A 22,002-nucleotide genomic window follows, 5' to 3' on the forward strand; every position below is an offset into this window, starting at 1 on the left:
TAACTGGAAAAAAATTAACTAAATGCTTTACAAGAAAAATAAAATAATGTTATGTACAGGACATTCAATAAGTCATCAAGTATGCAAGCGGGAAAGTGCAATTTAGTTTTTAAGCTCCTGTATTTCTTTTTTAAAGTCTTCAAAAAAAAAAAAAAAAATGCGATTAGACTAAATGTGCATCTTCTGATGGTGTCTCCTGAGATGATAGTTTCGGGAAAAGCTCTTCCCGCACTGAGTGCATTTGAACATTCTCTGTCCCAAGTGAAGCATCTGGTGAGCTTTGAGACTCTGCGGTCGGCTGAAGCTTTTGCTGCATTCGGGGCAGCTGTACGGTCTCACCCCCGTGTGCTTTCTCTCGTGTCTCTTTAGATCTCCCGACTGCCGAAAGCTCTCCCCGCAGTGGGTGCACAGGTAGGGCTTCTCCCCGGTGTGAGTCCTGAGATGTACGTTGAGCTGACCGACGTAAGAGAAGCTTTTGCTGCAGTGAGGGCAGCTGTATGGCTTCTCGCCCGTGTGGATGCGCTGGTGCTGTTTCAGACCGTAGTGGTTTGTGAAGCCCTTTCCGCAGTCGTTGCACAAGTACAAAACCTTCACTTGCCTGAAGCAAGTGTGAGATTTGAAAGCTTTGGCAGTCATACAGTTCTTTCCACAGTGAGGACACGTATATTCTTTTTCCCCCTCCTGTTCCTCCAGCTGATCCGTCAGGCTCTCCGACTCGCAGTGTGAAAGATACTCGACGGGATGGTGCCTTTTGATGTGTTTAATAAGATAGCTCTTCATGGTGAAAGAGAACTGACAGAAGGAGCACGGGAAGAGCTCAGATGTGCAGTGATACTTCATACAAGCGTTACTCTTCTGATGCTGTTTAAGGTTACTAGGTGTAGTGAAGACCTTACCGCAGCGATCGCAACTGTAAGATTTGGCCTCTACGTGTACCATCTGCTCGTGTCTTTTCAGGAAACCCGACTTATTAAAGGTTGCCCCACACTGGCTACATCTGTGCTGCCTCAAAGTGCATTTATGTGCTTTGAGGTCATCTGGGTTACCATATGTTTGTTTACAGCGATTGCAGCTGAACCATTTGTATTTTTTTAACTTCCCATTTCGGACAGAAGCCGCCTCTGGGTCAGCTGAGCTCCTCGCAGGCTGAGCAGGACTGGTAGCTCTTCGTTTAGGCGCAATGAGCTTAGTTATGGCAGAAACTCTGAATCTAGCTCCAAATCTCTGAGGCCTCTGAGAGGGAGGATTCTGGACCGATTCAACGCTTTCACCGTCTGGCATTGCATCGTCTTCGTTATTTTCAGCTGTGCTCTCCTCAGAGTGATGTTCATTTATGTGCTGCTGAAGGTCGTCCACTGAGGAAAACGCCAGTGAACATTCGCCACAGCTGAAAGGCAATATGTTGGAGTCCTCTGGAACCTCGTTCATTTTTGTTTTACTCTGTTTCTGATGACGCTGCAGGTGTCTGGTCAGGTCATTGTACTGACCGAAGCATTTCTGACAAACAGTGCAGACGTACGGACGTATCCTCTCATGGACGGTCACCTTGTGCTTTTTGAGGGATGATTCCTTTGTGAAGCTCTTACCACAGTCTGAACAGTTTGACTGGAGTGTTTCTGACTCACCTGCACAAGAATCGGGAGCCTCAGTTGTATCCATAGCTTCTTGCTGGTTCTCATTTTCATTAATTTCCTCAGATACAACTGAATATCCTGCATTTAAAAGTTCTGACTCTGGCATTGCACTCTCTTTGTCGCTGAGGACTTGCTTCTGATTGGGAGCTTTTCCTACAGCCTGCTTCCTATGAACTAACTGATGTCTGATTAAGCCAGATGCCTGGCTAAAGCTTCGCCTGCAATATGGGCAGCAATAGGGGCGTTTGTTGGAGTGAACACAAAGCTTGTGCCTCCTAAGATGAGGTATTTGCTTGAATGTCTTGCCGCAATCGTCGCATGTTTTAGACTCAAGAGGATCAACAGACAGTACCACCAATGATTCTGTAGCACTGGAGGCATGATTTTCTTCATCAGCTACTTCAGCACTTTCAGGCTGTGTGTGAAAGTATTCTGTGTGTCGCTGGAGGAAGGCTTTGGTGGTGAAAGACAGCTGACAGTGGGCGCACAGGAAGATCTCAGTTGTCCCGGATACAGTACTCTCTGCATTTTAGGAGAAAAAGGCGAAAACATCAACAAAAAAACAAACGATAAATCAAATTTTTAAATAACACAGTCAGGAAAATTTTACATGACTATCGCTCTTACAACTGTCACTTTTATGGACTATTGAGACTAGCAAAGTAAGGGTACCTGTTGCATTCAACTTGAAATACCACATCTGGGCCCAAGGATCACTAAAGTGGGCATGAAGTTTGCTGCTGGGCCACACCAAGAGCTCATCTCCAGTATTTATGGTGCGACAGCAGTGAAAAAGGATGCTACCTTTGTACTGGACTGCCAACAGATTTGCCTCATCTCTATGACGGGCATGGTTGACATACCTGTGTCAGGAGGGAGGGAAAAAAAAGCTTTTTCTAATAATGTACTGGTTGTACAAACTGTGTTTTATTTTATATAATATAATTAAAAATGAGTTTTGTGATTCAACAGGAAACAACAGAAAAGAATTAAATACCTCATCCAGTTTGAGTATGATTCTTTGGCAGCATCAATGTACTCATAGTCATCCTTATCTTTGTAAATCTGCAGAAAATTTGGAATATTTTCACAAAATACACACAAAGAACAAAATATGCATCAAGAGGTTTAAACTTTTTTATTCTTTGGGTTTAATACATCCCAGCTCACCTCCCAGGAGAAGTCACTTGCCATGGCAATCTCCCTTGTTGTCACTTCCCCCTCAAATGGTCCAAAATGCATTCCAGGAGACACTGCAGGCCCATAATTTAGGACCCCAATCCCTGCACTGGGAATACTAGATCTGCCTATCATCAGGCCAAAAGGCAGAGTCAGGAGGGCCCTCTGCATGACGCCCATGTTTGTTGGAAAGTCGAGAATAAAAGATGGGCCATTAATGTTGTCAGGATCACACTGGTCCTGGAAGAGAGTCAGGCACTCCTCACAATCTATAAAAATGTAAAAACAAGGAAAAAGGCTTATCTGGGGTAATTTTTACTGGACATACCACAGTGACAAATTATCAGTCAAATATTGTCATTATTATTATTAAATATTAGTAAATCCTTGAATGAATCTGTAAACAGTGCATATATTTGTGTAGGTTAGCTCCTCATGGGGAGGACCACTGCTAAGTCATCCATCTAACACATTCTACAGTTCAGCTGTAGTTTACAAATGACAAAAATGTGTGGCTCAGAAAGAGATGTGCTGATCTACAGGTGCGTCCCTATCAAAATCTAAAGAAGATATAACCAGACAGAGAGGTAAGGTTAATGGGATAGAATGTGTAAGTTTAAAGACTACTGAATAAGACCATAGCAAAACACTTTGACTTTCATTTAAGTGTAGGACCATTTCTAAGTAAATATAATAGAGTTGTGGTCAGAAGTTTTGACACACTTATTACGGGCCTGGATGTCAAGTTAATTTTTGACTTTTAACATTTATTTGAATTATTCGATTTCCAGGGTGAAATGTTTTTTAAAGATGTAAACCCTAAACCCCCCCTATTTGGTTAAATGCCCTGTAGCATGCTCAGCCAGTCTCTTTTGGTAGCGATGAACAAGCTTGTGGCATACTTGTGGCTGGATATTAGTTGTACCTAAACTGCAATAGCAAAAGAGTAAACATAGGGTTTGCTTACAAAAGCCACCGTCACCATCTGGGTTTTCTCCCTGCCCCATAGCGTCCAGTAACTTCTGTATTGGCGTGTCTGCTGGCTCTAAAACTGGCATCCCTAGAGGAACAAAGAAACTATTTTAAAGGCTATATTACAGTACTGAATGTCCACGTCATTTGTAATGTCATTATAGTGTACCTGCAGGGGGGTTGTTTTCAATGGGAATGCACTCCTCAGTCACAACCACCTCCTCGGTTGTCTCAACCCACTCCACGCTGCTGCTTCTGTCCGTCATGAGTAAAAGCTGTGGATAGCTGGTGGAAATGACCAGTCTTTACGGGAGTTGCTTACACAGGATGCATGCACACTCTCAAAAAATATAGTAACATGAAGCTACAGCTAGCATTAGCTAACATTATCTCAGCACGTTAAACCTCTTTAGCCTTTAACATTACAGCTATATTACTAACACAGACAAATAAAAAAAGGACCAGTGGCAAAGGTACTATCAAATCAGTCTCTGATAGCTAATAACGAAAATGTGGCTATCACACCACAAAACATGGCAAATGGCATTAATGCATGTGTAGTTAATAATATATAAAGAATAGAATTTTTGTACCAAGCTGACGTTCAACTGCTATATTTCTGGAGTTGTTTCGTAACTACCGTCCAAAACACGAAAGATTAAGCTGTTAGCGCATGACGCTTCACTAGAAACCACAAACTAAAGTATCCGAACCCTAAGCTACGGTCCCCCGGAAGAAAATGGAGCACACTTTCAGAATAAGAGTAAACGTTTCCTTCTTTTCAAATAAAAGTGGGGACGTTTTTCAGATTAGTGCTGTCCTTCTACTATCGCTTCCTTTTATCGTTTTCACATATCAGTAATATAAAAGGTGAGCGTTTATAAACAAAAATACACATAATAGTCCAGAACTCGACCATGCTTCACGCCGATAAATTGCTTTCTATCACCATCGTTGACAACGGCGCCGCTGGTGTAGTGGTATCATGCAAGATTCCCATTCTTGCGACCCGGGTTCGATTCCCGGGCGGCGCACGGTTGTTTTTATTTTCCTCTGAAAGAGACTACGAAGCTCACTTTAAGATTAACCATTTCATGCCCTTAACATTTATATACCCTCACAATATGCTTTGGGTTAGTTCTGACCTGGGCTAAAATTTTTTCTCAGACCTCTAAATTCGCAACTCTCCTGAGCCATATTATGGAGGTCTGAATTATAGAGGGAGCTAGGTGATCTTAGGTGACTGAACCTGGTGCAAAAGGGCATGAGTGTGTATATAGTGTGTGTACTGTAGACTATATTAAGAGTGAAAATACATTTTTAAATTTTAAGTTCCCTCCTCCTTTTCTGTGGTATACCCCTCTGGGTTCTCTACATTTTTTTGCACTCTATTTTTTTGCGGAAAACCCCCCTTTATTAATCTTTGAAGATGTATTTGACACTCCAAAAACATTATCACAAGAGTTCAATACACCTGGACACTTTTTGGATTATGCTTATTTATTTCTGAATGTATTTGTTTTGAAAAACAAACAAATAACAAAACAAAAAAACAAATAGAGGCAGAGAGCCTTTCACACTCAGATTAAAACCACCTTAATTTAATCACCTTAACCTAATCCCATGTATGTCTTTGGATTGTGAGAAACTCCACACAAAACCACCCAGCCACCGTCACTGTGCCACCCTTGATTTAATTTGAGCTAATTTTCTTTATAAAGACACTTCATTTTATTATTAAACTAAAATATTTGCATTTTACAGAGTTTTATTTAATTTCTTATTTTTTTTAAACTTGAGGTTTTTACTCTATAAAATTCAGATTTTCACGTTATGTTTTCCTGTTGTTTTTTATATTCAAATTTAATCGAGCTTCTTTTCATGTTTAATCAAGCCATTTCCTTTGTCATATTACAGTTCATTTTACTGAATCGTTATACTTTGACAAATTACCGTTTACAGCATTCAAAACAAAAATTGGTTAAACAACGTCTGGAACAGCAATAACAACAATAATAATAATAATAATAATAATGATAATAATGATGATAATGATAAACCAACACCTCTGTAAATCACTCCAGGACACACTAAGCATTTAAATCTTAAAGGCTCCTGGATTTAGTGCCCACCTTGTTGTTTTATGTACCTAATAAACTGTCTCGCCTACAATCCCGCGCGAGCATCCACTCAGCTGCCGACGCGCTGAACTTGTTGCATGGCAACCAGTTGAATTGTCTCTGCATGTTTGTGTTCGTTGTGATGTTTAAAGAGGAAAAAAAAATGTTGCCTGGCGCGGACGTGGTGAATGTAAAGGAAACTACTGAAAGCGTCGACATAAAGTCCGTTAATGCCTCGGCAGAGGAAGTCAGCACCAAAACAGCGGAGGGATGCGTCAGTATGTGCGGTATGTGTCCGACCTGCGTCTTTGCCTCCAAACCTCCGGGTTCCAGTCGGTGTCTGTGGAAGGTGTCGGATGAGTTCAAGAGGAGGTTCGTGCTGACGCTCCTTTTACGCTGCAGGAGCGTCCAAGTCCTCGAGAGCATCCAAGGTGTGCTGCGTGGCGCGACGTCGTGGACGCTCCACACCTACGCTAGGTCAAGAAGCCCCATCACACCTCAGGAACACCCCTTCCGCTCTTCCCACCAAGGTCACGATGGAAAACCCCTGGGAGTGAACGTGAAGGAAATCTGGAAGTGGTTCAGCAGCAGTCCGGACTGGGTCAAGTCAAGCTACGTTTGCCGTATTTTTTCACTGTGTGACTCCGAACTTTTACGGATGGTCGCCAACTTAACCAACGTGCTCCTGGTCAGACAAAAAAGTGGATTCCTGGAGTTTAATGGTAAGATCACAGGAGTGGGAAAGGACTTGGGTTCCACTGCACTGCAATTCTCACTACGGACCACTAGAGGCCACCAAACGACACATATACAGTTATAGAATATATAAAATTATAGTAAAAGCAAATTCTTGGTCTATAAGCTTTGCGTTACAAGGGTTGTCTTCTCCCATAATGACTCCAATGTTAGTCTCCATATAGTTATCATTTACCTCAGGGTTATGAATATGAATATGGAGCTGCTAGGCAGGAGGAAAAGAGGAAGACCACAGAGAAGATTCATATTTGTAGTAAAGGAGGACGTGGAGAGAGAGAGTGAGATGATTTGCAGAAAAAGAAGATGATTTGATAATGCTTGAGGAAATTAAACCCATTTGCAATTTTGACTTGTACGGTTACTAGTATTTTATTACAATAGGAACATCCCCCTCCGAGCCATTTTCTTGTATCATATTCAGATTTTATTTAATTCTAACTGTTTTTATTGATGATTTATTATTATCTTTATTTATTTACTTATTGCATGTTATTTGCATTTTAAATTATTGATCTATTTACTTTGTTATATTGTAATTTCCAAAGTATTAGATTTTACTTATTTATTTTATTGTATTTAAATTAGCCCCATCCTGAAAAATTGGGTTTTATTTTCTTGTGATATAACCTATATTATTATTTTATTTTTATTTATTAATTTTTTTGCTGTGGGTTATGTTTAAATTTTGGACACACCAACAAATGAATTTCCTAATTTTTGGGATATATAAGGTATGTCTTATCTTTTCAGTAAGTAACCACAATAACAATCATGACAATCAGGAGGAGTCTGAGGACCCTGCTCTAATGGTAGTGCCGGGATCCTCCAAGTCTGTGTCTGGGGTCAGCCGACACAGAGACTTCATAAGCTGCCTACCTGTTGATCTCTCCAAGAGGATATTAGGCAAGTCTTTGCATACTGCTGTACCACTGCAGCCTGAATTTGTGACGTGTGCACTGCATTTACTAAATATACAGTAAATGTTAAATTGAAAAGGTGCAATGCTGTATGCATGTGTGTGTTTTGTAGGAATGTTAGGTGACCATACTTTGATTCGTTGCACGGCAGTTTGTCAGTACTGGGAGCTCCTTGCGAAGGAAACCTTGGAGGAAATGAAATTCAGAAGAAATTTTCAGGGCCAAATTTTTTCCATGATAGAGGTTGAGATATTTTTTTTTTTACATTAAATTATATAAATATTTATAGTGGTTTTAAGTAATGAAAATACTTTAAAAAAAATCAGACTTCTTTAAAATAATTTTAAAAAATCTAATCAGTGCTAATCTTTTTTTTTGATCTGTTACAGGGGTGCAGCAGTGTTAATTTAGTGAGTCCTACTTATGCCAACATTGTTGAAATCCCTGTACCAGTAAAGGATGACAAGGAAGAAGATATTTATTCTACTGTCCACAAGGTTTCACAGAGTCGTACCCTCTACACAGTAAACATCAGCTTTTGGAATCACCCGGAATATTCAACACAGTGATTGTGTGTTTATTTGGTTGGTTTTGCAGCTCAAGCCATTTAAATCCGCTTATGCAAACATCAGAACCACAGCAGTGCAAATGGAAGAGCGAAATGTTTACTGCGGTGCATATTTTACCAAAGTGCTTCTGGACAAGTGAGTGTTGAGTTCCCTTTATTTTATTTTATTATAATTTTCATAGTGCCCAAATAAGCTCTGAAAACAGGAATGAGAAAATGTTTCTACTAATATGACTGATGTGATTCAGAGGTGTGTGCTTATGTGTTTTTGCAGCGAAGATCCTTATCGGGTGTTGGACTATAGAGGAGGACTGCTGCTGGCCACTGGCTCAAAGGACCGTTTGGTGCGTCTGTTTTATGTGTCATCAGAAACAGAAGACGTGTCGGTGCTGAAAGGACACGTTGGAAGCATTCGGGCCGTGCTGCTCTGTGAGGACAGAGATCTGCTGATAACCGCGAGCTTTGACGCGAGTATCAGGTGAAAAATCATCTAATTTATGAGTAGAATTCTGTGAGTAGGTAATAATTGATTATGCAGAAGATGCTGACGACAATGCATTTGTGTGAATGAATCTGATTTAATTGATTGTGTTTTGAAGTTTTCATGTCATCACACTTTCAGGTGTTGGAATTTGAAGACAGACCGGTGTGACATGGCGCTGTACGGTCACACTGGCACCGTCAACTGTCTGGATGCTGATGCTGATAAACTTGTCTCAGGAGCTAAAGACTGTGCAGTTAAAGGTAAGCAGCCATTGATCGGTATACACCATCTTTACATGAGCTCACATTTACATGAGTAAATATAACCACACGTTGTCTTTAATAGAAAAAAAAAACAAAACACATTTATCACATATTTTCATTTTCCTGTTGAGAAATTGTCACATATGGTCTTGTCTAAGAAGCAATTCGTATGTCTTATCTTAATCAGTGAGTTTCTTTTAGGTATTTTGGATAAACCCAAACGCAAACCAACCATTTAAGACATACCTGCATTCATATTTGTGGAGAAAAGATTTTATGTCATCTAAAATATTGTCAGTGTTTCTTTTAATTATACCCATCTTCAACTGGACAATAATGCAGCATCTAAGCTGCTAGCCAGCGCTTGCATGTCACTCTTGTTCTCGCTCTCCTTTACGAGTTTCCAGTGAAATTCAGTCCATTTTAAATTTTTATTTATAACATATCAAACCTTCCACGGCCGGGCTGCTGTGTACATAGCAGAGCTACTGAGACCTTAAAACAGCAGTGGATCAGCTGATCAGGGTCTGTGAGCTGTGGTTTCTTTTAAAGAACTGCTGAAAACAGTTTTTATAGGTTAGCTTTTCCTTAATCTTTCTCCCATTATTTTTGGCCGTCGTTTACATCTGTCGTGTGGATGGAAATATGTATATTGAAATCAGTGTAGTGTATGTATATTGTCATGTTTTTACCCTCAGAAAAAAAAAAATACCTGTTAACATTTTCATATGTAAGCAAGCTGAAATTAACCATTGCTTTACCAGTGTGGTGTCTGCAGACCGGGAAGCCTTTTAATGGTTTTAATTTCAAGCACCCCAGTCCTGTCCTGTGTGTAAAGGTCAGCAAAACTACCATCTACAGCAGCTGTACACGGGGCCTTGTCAAAATATGGGACATGGAGAATGCAGCACTGCTCCGGGTGAGAAACATTTGAGGAAAATCAAATACAGGAAACTTTGTGTCGTCTGAAGCTGATGAAACATTTCCGTTTGTCCATATGTTGTTCATCAATGTCCCATCTTCCACAAGACGATTGATGCCCACAGGAGCGCAGTGAAGTGCCTGTTCCTTGACGACTGGCACCTTCTATCTGGGGACTGCGCTGGCAAGGTCATGGTGTGGAGCATCAACCATAATGTTGAGAAGTGTCTTATAACCTTCAGCCACCAAAAGTAAGCATGCAACCTCTGAAGCTGCCATGTAGAACAATTTAAATGTGATCTTACTAGGAATACGGGATCTTCTGATTGTTCTGCAGGGAGGTAAAATCTCTTACGCTGGTCTACCTTCGTGTTATTACTGGCTGTGTGGATGGAAAGATTCGCATATTTAATTTCCTCACTGGTGATTGTTTGAGAGAGATCACAGCAGAGACCGGAACAGGTCGTCTCCTGTCCCTGCACTTCCTTGACCAAAGGTGAGTCGGATGACTCGTATGAGCTTGATTATTTTTTTCTTATTACACAGTTTTTCTTAGTGCGATCTCTAGCTTGATCTTATATTTTTTCTCAATAATGTTCCTTAGTATATTAGTGAACACGATATACAGCGTGAAGCTTTTCCAGTTTGCCAAAGTGTTCTGGGATTATGCCAGTTCCTCACGGGCAGACCACTGTGATGTGATGCCACAGGATAGTTTGGTTTCTGAGAAATCTGCAGCTTCTCTCAGAAAGTTTCCTCTTTCCGCTCCTGGGGGAGATCACGTGGCACAGTTGCCTTCAACCACCCAAAAGATTCACAGCTATAACTGTATGAAGCCAGAGAGAGGTGAGCGGCTTTACCGGACCCACATCCTGTCCTCCCCCGTTAAATGCCAAATACAACGTAAGCATGCTCAAGGTGAAAGAAAAAATATACTTTAAAATTAGTTTATTTGTGTTGTAAGTGAATTTTTTTTCTTCGCAGCCAGAGTGTGCGGCGAGATTGCTAAACAGTCAGTGAAGCTTAGCGAGAATGCGGCAACTGAACGGATAAAGAAGAGAGGCCTTCATCATCCTCTGACACAGGACTGCATCCACCTCCGGGTTAACACTATCCTGAGGTCTCAGTGCACGGAAGAAGTCAGCATCAACATGGAGAGCAACGCTAGACTGAGAGATTTGTGGGGTCCTCACACGGCTAAGGCTTCTCTGCACTCATCTCCAAAACGGAGCGTGCACATGTGTTCACTGCAGGAAACGCATGATGGTCATCCCAGCAGGGCCAAGACCTGTGTCCCAGTTGTGAAACGAACTGTCACTGAACATATGACAAACAAACCACAAGGCAGAGAGGTTTCCACTGCCCCTGGGAACACAAGAAGAACCTTATAGTCTTTACACACTCAGGCCAATCAAAATGTGGCCATAGGCTTATCAATACATCTTCATAAGATCACAAATAAATCCAAAATGTTACATAAAAACTAGTCCCAGTTTATCCAGGATTAACTCTTTGAGTGGAAAGGATTCAGCCTGCTCAGTGACACTGGTGGAAGCAAAGCGGGAGGTCACACAAAGCACTGACCAAAAACTGTCCAAGAGGCATACATTACAAAATGTGCATCAATAAATGTTGAGCACTGCACAATACATGCTTTGCAGATTTGTTTATCCATTGAACCTTACTTTGAAATATGTTGTTTCATTAAAATTCCACTAGAGGTCAGTATTGTATCATGTGATAGGTGGTTGAACAGCGACAAAGGCGTATTAAAGACTAGTTCTGCAGTATGCTTGAGTTTTTTGTAACAATTACATTTATCATCACTTTAACTTTCTTAAATAATTACATTTTGTTTCCTTTAGAAAATGTACCGTTTTTGCATACTATTTATAAAGGCTGAGTTAATAAGAAGAGGGATTATTTCTAACTTTAATTTGGTTTTGTACTTAGACTGTGTCAAAAAAAAAAAAAGTAAAAAAGTAAAAACCAATGAAATTATGAAAGTCTAAGATTCCAGCAGCTTATTATACTTTCACCTGTCACTCACATCACCACTGGCCATTTTAGTTTATCAGTCTCAAAAAAAAAAAAAGAAGAAGAAGAAATTAAGCAACATATCTTTGTAGTCTGTAGCTTCTGTAATGCTTCAAAAGAGGTAAACCAGCTGAGTGAGCTGAGTTTGTCCTATCCAGAGAGACCTTTCACCCTGCCACCTGCCCTCTAGGCCATGGTGCCTCGAGGGCATCATTAGAAGTCACGAGGGTTGAAGATCAGGGAGAGAAGGTCCTCTGCTTTAAGAGCAGCGGCACAACAGCTGGGCACCTTTGAATAACAAAGGGGTTATGAGGAGAACGGTCTTGGTAACACTTTGGGGAATCTCTTCTTTCATGAGCGCTCTGCAGATAATTTGATTTGGTCTGCAGAGAACTGGGGAGAATGGCTCTCCCTCCTTTTTTCCTCCTGCACTTAACTGAACCCCCACAAGCTGAGTTTAGGTTCATCAGGCAGCACAACCTCCCTTTTGTTTCATCAGGTATGGAGCCTCTTGTCCAGGAGCGTCAGAGCTGTAGGGGTGGATAACAAGCGTAAAATCAAAACAAAGTTAGAAAAGAGGAAAGTCTTCATGCAGGAATGCTCCTAGACCTTCTGCTCCTTTGAGCTGGCCCTAGAGTTGGCTTGGGGAGAGGAGGGTACAGGTTTATTTATGCACGAGGAGAAGCGGGAAAGAAATGACATGTAAGACGCTCAAAGTTAAAAGAAAAAAAAAAGGTTGGAAGGATTGGAAGTGGGGGAGAAGGCAACAAAAGGCAATTCAGTGTGCCCCAGCTGACATCAGTCTACATGGATCTGCATCTCCAAAGGTGCATATTTGCATCATAGTTCATTTGTCAAATTAATTTTTCAAACGTTGTCATGCTGTGTCAGCAGCAGGTTTGAGCTTCCAACTTCATCTTAAATAGTACCATCTTTGCAGGCCAAGTCAGTCATGGTACAGAATGTGATTAAGAAAATAACAATCTGCTTTACTTTTGTATTTGCATGTAACTCAGACGGGTGGCTGACTTGCCCCGGAGCCAGTCAGATATCGCTGCGTTACTAAGTCTAGCAATATGGGCATCAGATGCAAACGCTCAATGAATATGCAAATCACGTCATTCTCATGGGGAACTGAGTCATGATAAAAATGGTTTCCAAGTGTCCCCGTTGAGGGAGACATACAGCCATGCACTGCTGCACCTAAAAAAAAAAAAAAACAAAAACAAAAAAGGAAGAAAAGAAAAGTTGTTGGAGAATGAAATTTGGGGTTAAACAAGGATCTTTATGAATAAGTTCAAGTTCCAACAGAGTAGTGACATCAACACATGGGAGCGATGACAAGTGCCTTGATCTCAGGACAGCTTTAAATGCCAGGCCACACGGCCAGCACTCTTTCCAACCGTCCCCTGTTAGCATCCAACGAAGCCAGGCTGGAAACAAGATCCATATGCCTTTCTGACCTCATTTGCAGATAGAGATCATAAGCGAAAGGGAATACAGCCACAGTGAAGGGAGGCAATTAACGGGAACACCATTACTGAGATATGGGACTGATTAACGGCCGCATCCAGCCAAGCCAAATAGATAAGAGGGAATCTGATTGCTCATTGACTGCTTCTCTGTGGTGCCTCCTCAGTGAGCAGGTTCTTGTTTTCTGGATGTTGGACCGTGCGATATCAAGGCCCCCTTGATTGAGCCAAAAAAGAGTAGGGTGAAACCGCCATGACCGCACATCAGGAAGATGATCAAAGAGGCTACTGCTGGCTTCTGGCTTCTCATATACAAGGCTAAACCCCAACAGATGATTGTGCAGAGTTGTTACTCACAGAGGGCTCAGTGCTAACACATGTCGTAGTGCACTGATATGAGCGACACCTCATGTACCGGTCACTCCATTTAAACGGTCATTGTACAGTTGGACTGTGAAAGACGCAGAGACTTTTTTTTCCTCCTCACTCTAAATTTTGTGTGTGTCTAACTAAGTTGAAACTTTTGTTTCCCATTTATGAATTGACTGATTGTCCTGTGAGACCATCTGCTGTTATAACGTGACATCTGGAATGTATTGTGATAATTGCAAAGAGATTATTTTCCCTCTGCAAGTTCTATTTTATACTAAAGACAAATGCAAAACAAACAGAAACAGCTTTAATTAAACACACTAGTGCTTTTACAGCAGAGGCTATGGCATGTATTACGTTTACTAGTATTTTAAGGTACCACTGAGTTATGGCGCTCGTCCTCTGGGGGGCCAACTGTCTCCATTTATAGAAATCTTCAAGCCTGTGTGTGTCAGCCAGTCAATCTGTGTGTTTTTAACTGACTCTCAGTCTTTGGCAAGGTGGTTTGTGTTAACTTAAGGAACTGATGAGAGACATCTTTAAATTACTGCAAGCTTCATGTGTATATTAGTGTAAATAACCACTGCAACCACCGAATAGGATTTCCAGCCCACTTCTATGTGGGCTTACATTGCATGTCAGCGCGATTGCGTTTCAGTGCACGGTTATTAAACCAAAGTGAAAGGTGTCTTGAATTGACCTGTGCTCTCAATGGCCCTCAGTCTTCACAGAGCTGTTCCAGACACTTGTAGGCGACAGTGTTAAGTGTCATAATTTCACTATTTTCTCAGACATAAATGCAGAGACGTAAAAGGCAAAGGTCAACTGCATAAAGCTTCCCTATTTAGAGGTCAGTAGACGCAATATTGTCTGGGGAGAGGGGGTGGAGTGGCACCTTGGAACAAGAAGGCAATTCACAGAGGAAAAGTTTAGGAAAAATGACATCTGGGTCTCCTTCCCGCCACAAGACGAATAGAAAATTAATTGTAACACAGACTACAAAGGTCTTCATGCACCACAGAAGAAGAATAATACACTTAAGTGAGCCCAGAGCTGCAGTGGAGGATTAGAGTTCTTGTGCTGGATGCAGTTCTGCTTCAGTGAGTACGTGAGTGGTGGCTGGTTACAATACCAAATGTTTCTATTTACAGCTCTAATTTTTTAAACCACACTGACAGCGGGAGAACGTTTGGGATGGCTAATGGACATCTATATCAGTGCTTTCTTCATAGTTCAAATTCAAAGCCTGACAAACAATTAGCCACTCGGTCATGTCAAGTACAGATGTTTGCTCCCCGATAGAGACAGGGCTCTCACTGTTTGGAGAAGTTACGGTACCTGATAAGAAAAGGCCACCAGCAGCGAGAGCGCACTTTTAAGGGAGCCTTTATTGGTGGATTTTGATTCTGAAATGGAAAATCTGATGGATGGGGCTCTTCTATAGGAGGTTATTTCACAGCAACACATTTCTAACTCACGTTAGCAGCAAGATAAATTGCCACAATACTGAAGCAGTTCAGGAAACCTGTGAAATAATCCCTGATGATTGGTCCTGCAGTTAAATCAACTTCCTATAACCCAGCGAAAAACAGTCACAACAAATACCATTTTCCAGACACGATAACTCGACTGTTGTTTGTACAGTAAATACTCTCTGGGCTTCTCACTCTCTCCTCGTTTGACCCTGGCCTAGGAAGAGCCATTTTTGGAGCTGAGGAGAAGCAACGGGTGTTCTAGTTTAGATACTTCACAGCTCAGTGGGTGCCTTAGCATGTTGATACAAGTGCTGGAAGATAACACGCAGTGCAGTTGATTCATGCCATTTGTGTTTTTTACTAAGTTGTCATGCGTGGGATTATTTTTTAGAAGACCTGGGGATAAAACTGACCCATATTAGCAGCAGATGTTTTGGGTCATCGAGTGTGTATTATGTGTTTTTCCCAGAGGTTCGTGGTGAGAGGCGGACCATGGCCACCAGAGGGGTAGTTGTTTGATAAAAGTAGAGCTTTTGCAAGTTGAGGGCAGGTGAGCTTTTGACTTGAAAGGAGCGAGTTAAACTCTTAGACCAGTCAGGATAATCTTGAGGGGTAAAGGTGAAAGACTAAAAAGGCTGTTTTATCAACAACTGTCACCCTGCATGCTAAGACTGGTGTTTGAAACACACTGCAGACCCCAAGTCAAAACATCAAGCATAATTTTGTTTGAGAAAATGAGTGTAGGTTTGACTTATGTTTGCTGGCAGAGTCATTGCACCCATAAGACAGACACCAAGCCTTTGTGTAGTCAGCACTGTGCCAGAATTAGACATATTGGGATTTTTTCCTTATCACTTCTTGCTAAAAGATAACGAGAAGGTCAATCCTAGTTCCATGTCTATATAACATGATATTAAAGACAAGCCTCTATTAATATGAAGACTAATGGCACACTGCTTGAAACTGCTTATTTGCTTTGCTTGAAAATGCTTACTTGCAATACTGTATAAATACATGTATGAGAGTTCTTCCTAAGAATTTTTTTTCCATTAAATCCACAAGTATTCTTTTGCCATTTGGATGCATCACATTTTTTCTTTCTCTTCACCCGGTGCAATATGTATTTTTGCCTCGACTTTTCTCTCAGATGACTAATGATGATTTCCAAAAGTATTCACTCACCCATCCAGATAATTCAGTTCAGGTATTCCAATCGCCTCCATGGCCACAGGTGTATAAAATGAACTAGGTATGCAGACTTCTACAAACACTTGTGAAAGAATGGGTTGTGGTGGCAGCAGATGGTGAAGTGCATAGTGTGTAGAGGCCGCCTACTTTTTGATGAGTAAGTAGATACAGAACTTCAGGCTTCATGTGGCTTTCAGATTAGCTCATGAACAGTGTATAAAGAGCTTCATGGAATGGGTTTCCATGGCTGAGCAGCTGCATCCAATCCTTACATCACCAAGTGCAATGTGTGTTGGATCCAGTGGTGTAAAGCATGCTGCCACTGGACTTTAGAGCAGTGGAGATGTGTTTTCTGGAGTGGTGGATCATGCTTTTGGCTATCTGATAGATGACCGTTTATCTGGCAGTTGTCAGATACTTGGAAAGTATTTTGTGGAGGGTGGGTTATGGTGTGGGGTTGTTTTTCAGGAGTTGACCTTGGCCACCCGAGTTCCACTCAAACTCTTAATGCTTCAGCATACTGAGACACTTTGGACAATTTAATGCTCCTGAGTTTGTGGGAATAGTTTGGGGATGGACCCTTCCTGTTCCAACATGATTGTGCACCACTGCACAAAGCAAGGTCCATAAAGACGTGGATGAGTGAGTTTGGTGTTGAAGAACTTGACTGACCTGCACAGAGTCCTGACCTCAACCTGATAAATCACCTTTGGGAAGAATTAGAACAGAGACTGCAAGCCAGGCTTTCTCATATTAAACCCTATTTGTTTGTGTGTTGTTTGTTATTGTGTGGTATTCCTGGATGAGCGAATACTTTTGACAGCCACTAATGTGTCTATCTGTAGGCTCACTTTTTTACTGTGTCTGGTTAGACAGTATACAATGACAGTGAAAAGCCAGAGGTATACATCTATAGTGAAAGCATGTTTAAAAAGAAAGATGCCAAAAAGAAAAGAGAGAAAGAATAAAAACAAGCGAGAAAGCAGAAATAGTGACTTAGTGAGCTCAGGATATAAATACCAAGTGTGCTGATTAGTAGAGTGGAAACAGGTGAGCAGAGTGGCAGGGAAATCAGGTGATACAGCAGGCTTCAGTGCAAGGCAGGCTGGAGTCGGTCTGAACATAAATTACAGGAACACAAAAGCCAGAATAAATGAATGAGCAAGACTGAAAGACAAAAACTGGAAGATATTCTGTGAGTCTTACGGCTCTACATTTAGCTGAAACTTGCTATAAAGTTCAGCAAAGCTAAAGAGGGCTTATAAAAATCAAAATATCGTATATATCTCTCCAGACAGAAGGTTATAACCCGAAGTATTTCAAAATAACTTAAAAAAGACTTTATATACTTATTAAAACTATTAATAAATCCAGGCCACCTCATTTCTTTTGAGCCAAAGATGTCTCAGTGCCTGGTTGAAATAACTCAACCAATCTATCAGTTCCAAATTTTTCCATATTAAAATTAACCTTTTTTTTTGCCAGCGGTGAGTGAGATGCTGCTAAGCATTAAGACAGGTCTCTTGTCTCTTGTCATATTCCGATTCATCGAGTGCCGCAGCCTCCCGCCCTGCCTTCCCCCAGTCTACAGCTGTTAAAACACCCCACATTATTCCCATAATTGTTTCAGTGTGTGGGCCGTTATTTTAACGTGCCAAGCTGGATGAGTCGGGAATCGAAAACCGTTGTCCCATATGAGGCAAGTGGTTTTTTTGACTACTGACATTCCTTAGTGTATAAAACAAAATACAGCATCATATAGACAGACGCAAAGTGAAACGCATTACAAGTCACCCAGAAACATTCATGCCTGGGTCTGCCATGTTTAACATTTCTGTAATATTTTTTCCTTCCAATTGCAGCAAGACTAACTGTGACACATCTGTTTGGCGAAGACTCACGTGTCTGATTTGCATTTCTTAAAGTCTGGAATTGATATGGAGGAGTAAAAATGAAGCGAACACAGACAACTTTTCTCAGAAATAATGGCGACTTTATGGACTGATATGAATTAACAAATTCTCCAAGATACACATGTGTTTCTCAAGTATTTCCTTTTGGTTATAATAAGAGGTTTTTTAGTGACTCACAATTTAAAGTTTCAAATTTTTCCAACATTTGGCAGAAGTAAGGAGCCAAAGGAGTTTCTTGTCCAGTTTTGAGTTTTTTTTCTCCTTCATTTGTGTTCACTACGTAACTTTATTGCTAATTAATCATTTTTTCTTACCCCTTTTAAAAGGTGTTTATGTTTCTTAACCACTAAATAAGATTTAGCGATTTAACCAGAAATTTCTTGGCCATTGCTTACAAATCTGTCTGCCAGTAATTTTTCTTGGTTCCTTCGTTGGAGCACAATGGCTTTATGGTTTTGGCCGCTTTCTCACTACGTTGGTGTTTTATGTAACCTCCCCTCTGTAGACATTTAATAATTACAATCCCCTTTTTCTTTCAACATCTGTTAACAGCTGCAAGAAAATTAATTTGAAGCCAAAGCTGGAGACAAAAAAAGAGATAAAAATGACTACAGAATCACAAGAAGCCTCTCGTGAGCAGCACAAGCCTGAAGGTTTATAGTTCTCACTCACAAAATCTCTATAAGGTGAGATAAAGAATGTAACTGATCCTTATGCAGCTGCAGCTTTTAACAGTTACGAGTGTGTAAAAGGTGCTCTGTGGAGGCGTTCGAGTTAGTGTGGTGTTTTTCGTCAACGATAAAAGCATGAAGTAAGAATGACATAGCCGGGGTTGTCTTTCCTACACAAGCTGCGCGCAATAGCTCACATTTTGCAGGGGATAATGAGTGTCTGTTGGCTTGGACTGCCATCTAGTTACAACTCCTCTCAGGGACTGTGAAAAAGCTAAATTTCATGTTTAGTGGTTGCAATGGAAAGCGAGCTGGTTTATGATATGGCCCTGTTATGCTCACCCAATATCTAAACAACATGTTGAAGGTTGCAGAGAGTTATAGAGAGAGCACAAATTAAGGTTACACAAGGAACGAAGGATATCAGAAGCAATCTTTTGGCTGATGACATAAAAGCAGAGTCCATGACAATTTTAGTAAGCTGTTTCCAAAGACCAAGCCACTGCACGTGTACACAAAGGAAACCTGATACCTGATGTGATAAGTTGGAAATGTCAGACCACACTTTTCTTCTTGCAAATGTCTACGTTTGTGTTCACAGTGTACTGATGTGGCTACATCAAAAGATGTCTTTACTGCAAGTCTGAAGCCGAGGCTTAGTCTGTTGAATGCAGTTCATGTGTTTTGAATAAACTGGCTTTACTTAAACCTCTCTGCCAGAGAGGCAGTGAAAATGAGCTGCCAGGGTCAATGCATTCCACAGTGATTTTACAGTATGCAAATGTTTGGAATCTAAAGGAAAAAAATCACATCCAGAGATTTATTTCACACTTGCAACAATAAACACTTGACTCTCCAAACTGCCAAAATTCCAGAGATACATAATTTTGAGCTTGAATTTCATTTTCGATATAATTCCAAATAAAAAATTATATATTTGAGATAAAGAAACAAAGCAGAAAAACATAAGAAAATATTGCCATTCCAGTGGTTTGACTTGGAAACATCAGCTCTACTTTCATAGTTTCGAGATTGTGATGGTCCATTGATGGTTGGACTTTGTGGCTTTTCCCCCACACTTGAATTTACCAATAAATGGGGAAATAATTGTTTTATTATCTCACTAAAAATGACTTTAAGATAATGTGGGAGAAAGCAGCTATAAACAGCAACAGTAAGAAAAAAAAAGTGTCATACAAAACAGGTCTGTATGTCTATTTAGCCCAAAATTTGATATAATAGAGTATATTAAAAAAATCTCTGTAAACTGTACATGAAATGTGGAAAATGCTGATTAAATGTGATGCTCATTTTGCTAAGACTGAACTGAAAGCTCAGCTAAATGTTTTGGAGCTGGCAGTCTGGCTGCAAATGTTATGCTTGCCCCTATAGATCTGCAGTGACTGTGGTGATTACTTAAGCTCTTGAGAATTTCTTACTATTTAATATACTCTATATGTGCATATTTAGCACACTTTGTTATGACTTTTTGTGCAGTGACCACTGATATTCTTGCAAGCTTATTAGCTTATTTATTAAATGTTTAATAAATAAGCTAAATAAACAAAAATAATACAAAATGGCATCAGTGTTTGTTTGCACGCTATAATTACACAATGTGGCCATCAGAAAACAAGTGGAGAATAATTTTGCATCATAATTAAGTGATTATTTTGTGATGAAATGGTTGAAAAATTGCTGCGGTGACAACCTAATGATCACTTGCTTGCAAAAAGACAATACATTCTTCAACACAGAGAGCACACACAGCCTCTTTTGTTCATGACGTGAGACGCTAAAGCAAAATATCTCATGAATATCTGATGCATAGATTTGTAACTCTGGTGGCTGAACCCAGTTTACACTTAGAAGCTGTATCTAAAATATGGAAAAGTTTTGCCGTCTGCAAACAAATCTCTGAGTACTTTTTGAGTCCTTACATAAGAAATTATGTTATAGTGGGGTTTGCATTTTAAGAGACACAACAAACACTGCTGCAGTGCAAGTCTGGTTTGTCAAACAAAATACATTTCTGCATAACTAATACGTCAAGTCTTATTAATATTAAACATTTCATCAGTAGGCCAGCCAGCACAGGCACAAATGTACACACACTCACAGTACACAGTACATGGCACAGCATCGCTGATGGTCCTGCTTTTTACTAATCTGAAACGAAACCCAACCTCAAAGGGCAACAATGGGACGTGGTGGAGACTAATGTTTTGAAAAAGGGGTGAGTCACACTAAAATCCATCGGAACTGCTTTCCATGGCTAATTAAAATAAACCAGTGGCCTGCAATCACGGAGCCAGTTGGCATAGGCCGTATAAACACCCTGCTGCCTTAAAAAGGGAACCCGTGATTCGTAGGGCCAAAACAGTGGCAGACTTCCAAGACGGGTTAGACTGAAAGTGCTGGGCTGGACGATGACTCAAAGGACACATCTGGGATCACTGTGTCGTGAAAAACACTGGAGATGTTAAGATATCCACACAAACAGGCGCCCTGTAATATTTCTCCAAACATGCATGTGAATATTCCATATTTGACTGGCTTCCTCTCAGTGAAGTGTTTACCTCTGGTAATGTCTTCTCACAAGTGGCATGAAGACGTGACAGCGGATCTTGGCGTCGCGCTTGATCCATCCCAAATGGGCGAGCCGTCAACGTGACAGTAGGTGAAAACAAATATGCCTCAAATCTCATGTGAAGTAAAGCTTTCCCACATGGAAAGAAAGAGATTCCGGGAAGGACTGGGATGGGGTGAACCATCAAACCTGAGATTCGGGTAGTGATACTGGCAGCGAACTGACTCCTCCTATCTCCTCATTTCACCACTGGATTGTGCATGTGTTGAGTGTGCCATGAACTTAATTGTGCAAAGTCTGGCTTTTATGGAAATGCACATAAATTACTGCTGACCATATGTCTGTCCACAGTTTATGCATTTGTAGTAAATCAGCATGCATACCTGCAAATATTCCTACAAGCAGAGAATATACACTGACAGAAAAAAAAATATATCCAAGGACACTCCCAGACAGACACGGTATTGGCT

General features: G+C 40.7%; 2 protein-coding genes and 1 non-coding gene across 8 annotated transcripts; 2 read left to right on the forward strand and 1 right to left on the reverse strand.

Moving 5' to 3' along the window:
* Positions 1-72: 72 nt before the first annotated feature.
* prdm9 (PR domain containing 9) lies at positions 73-6,333 on the reverse strand. Of its 4 annotated transcripts, none has more exons than XM_005458180.3 (7): positions 6,206-6,333; positions 3,955-4,070; positions 3,781-3,873; positions 2,805-3,082; positions 2,632-2,699; positions 2,307-2,497; positions 73-2,156 (listed from the first exon to the last, which is right to left on the reverse strand). In XM_005458180.3, exons 2-7 carry the CDS (start codon positions 4,049-4,051, stop codon positions 169-171), a joined length of 2,715 nt encoding a protein of 904 aa, XP_005458237.1. In that variant the 5' UTR covers positions 4,052-4,070; positions 6,206-6,333; the 3' UTR covers positions 73-168. The 4 variants fall into 4 exon arrangements, with proteins under 4 accessions (XP_005458237.1, XP_005458238.1, XP_013131888.1 ...); XM_005458181.4 differs by lacking the exon at positions 6,206-6,333 and adding an exon at positions 5,935-6,063; XM_013276434.3 differs by lacking the exon at positions 6,206-6,333 and adding an exon at positions 5,918-6,033.
* Positions 4,749-4,819, forward strand: trnag-ccc (transfer RNA glycine (anticodon CCC)). The gene has a single exon. It is a non-coding gene; the product is annotated as a tRNA-Gly (tRNA).
* Positions 6,007-11,463, forward strand: fbxw10 (F-box and WD repeat domain containing 10). 3 transcript variants are annotated; one of them, XM_025909676.1, is made up of 13 exons: positions 6,066-6,192; positions 6,308-6,627; positions 7,412-7,564; positions 7,691-7,821; positions 7,968-8,075; positions 8,176-8,282; positions 8,421-8,624; positions 8,769-8,890; positions 9,658-9,812; positions 9,923-10,065; positions 10,152-10,310; positions 10,419-10,717; positions 10,799-11,463. In XM_025909676.1, exons 1-13 carry the CDS (start codon positions 6,176-6,178, stop codon positions 11,203-11,205), a joined length of 2,325 nt encoding a protein of 774 aa, XP_025765461.1. In that variant the 5' UTR covers positions 6,066-6,175; the 3' UTR covers positions 11,206-11,463. The 3 variants fall into 3 exon arrangements, with proteins under 3 accessions (XP_005458269.2, XP_025765461.1, XP_013131889.1); XM_005458212.3 differs by having other exon boundaries at positions 6,007-6,627; XM_013276435.2 differs by lacking the exon at positions 6,066-6,192 and having other exon boundaries at positions 6,503-6,627; positions 7,444-7,564.
* Positions 11,464-22,002: the final 10,539 nt, after the last annotated feature.

This window comes from Oreochromis niloticus, linkage group LG8, assembly GCF_001858045.2.
Source record: "Oreochromis niloticus isolate F11D_XX linkage group LG8, O_niloticus_UMD_NMBU, whole genome shotgun sequence".
NCBI classification, from domain to species: domain Eukaryota; kingdom Metazoa; phylum Chordata; class Actinopteri; order Cichliformes; family Cichlidae; genus Oreochromis; species Oreochromis niloticus.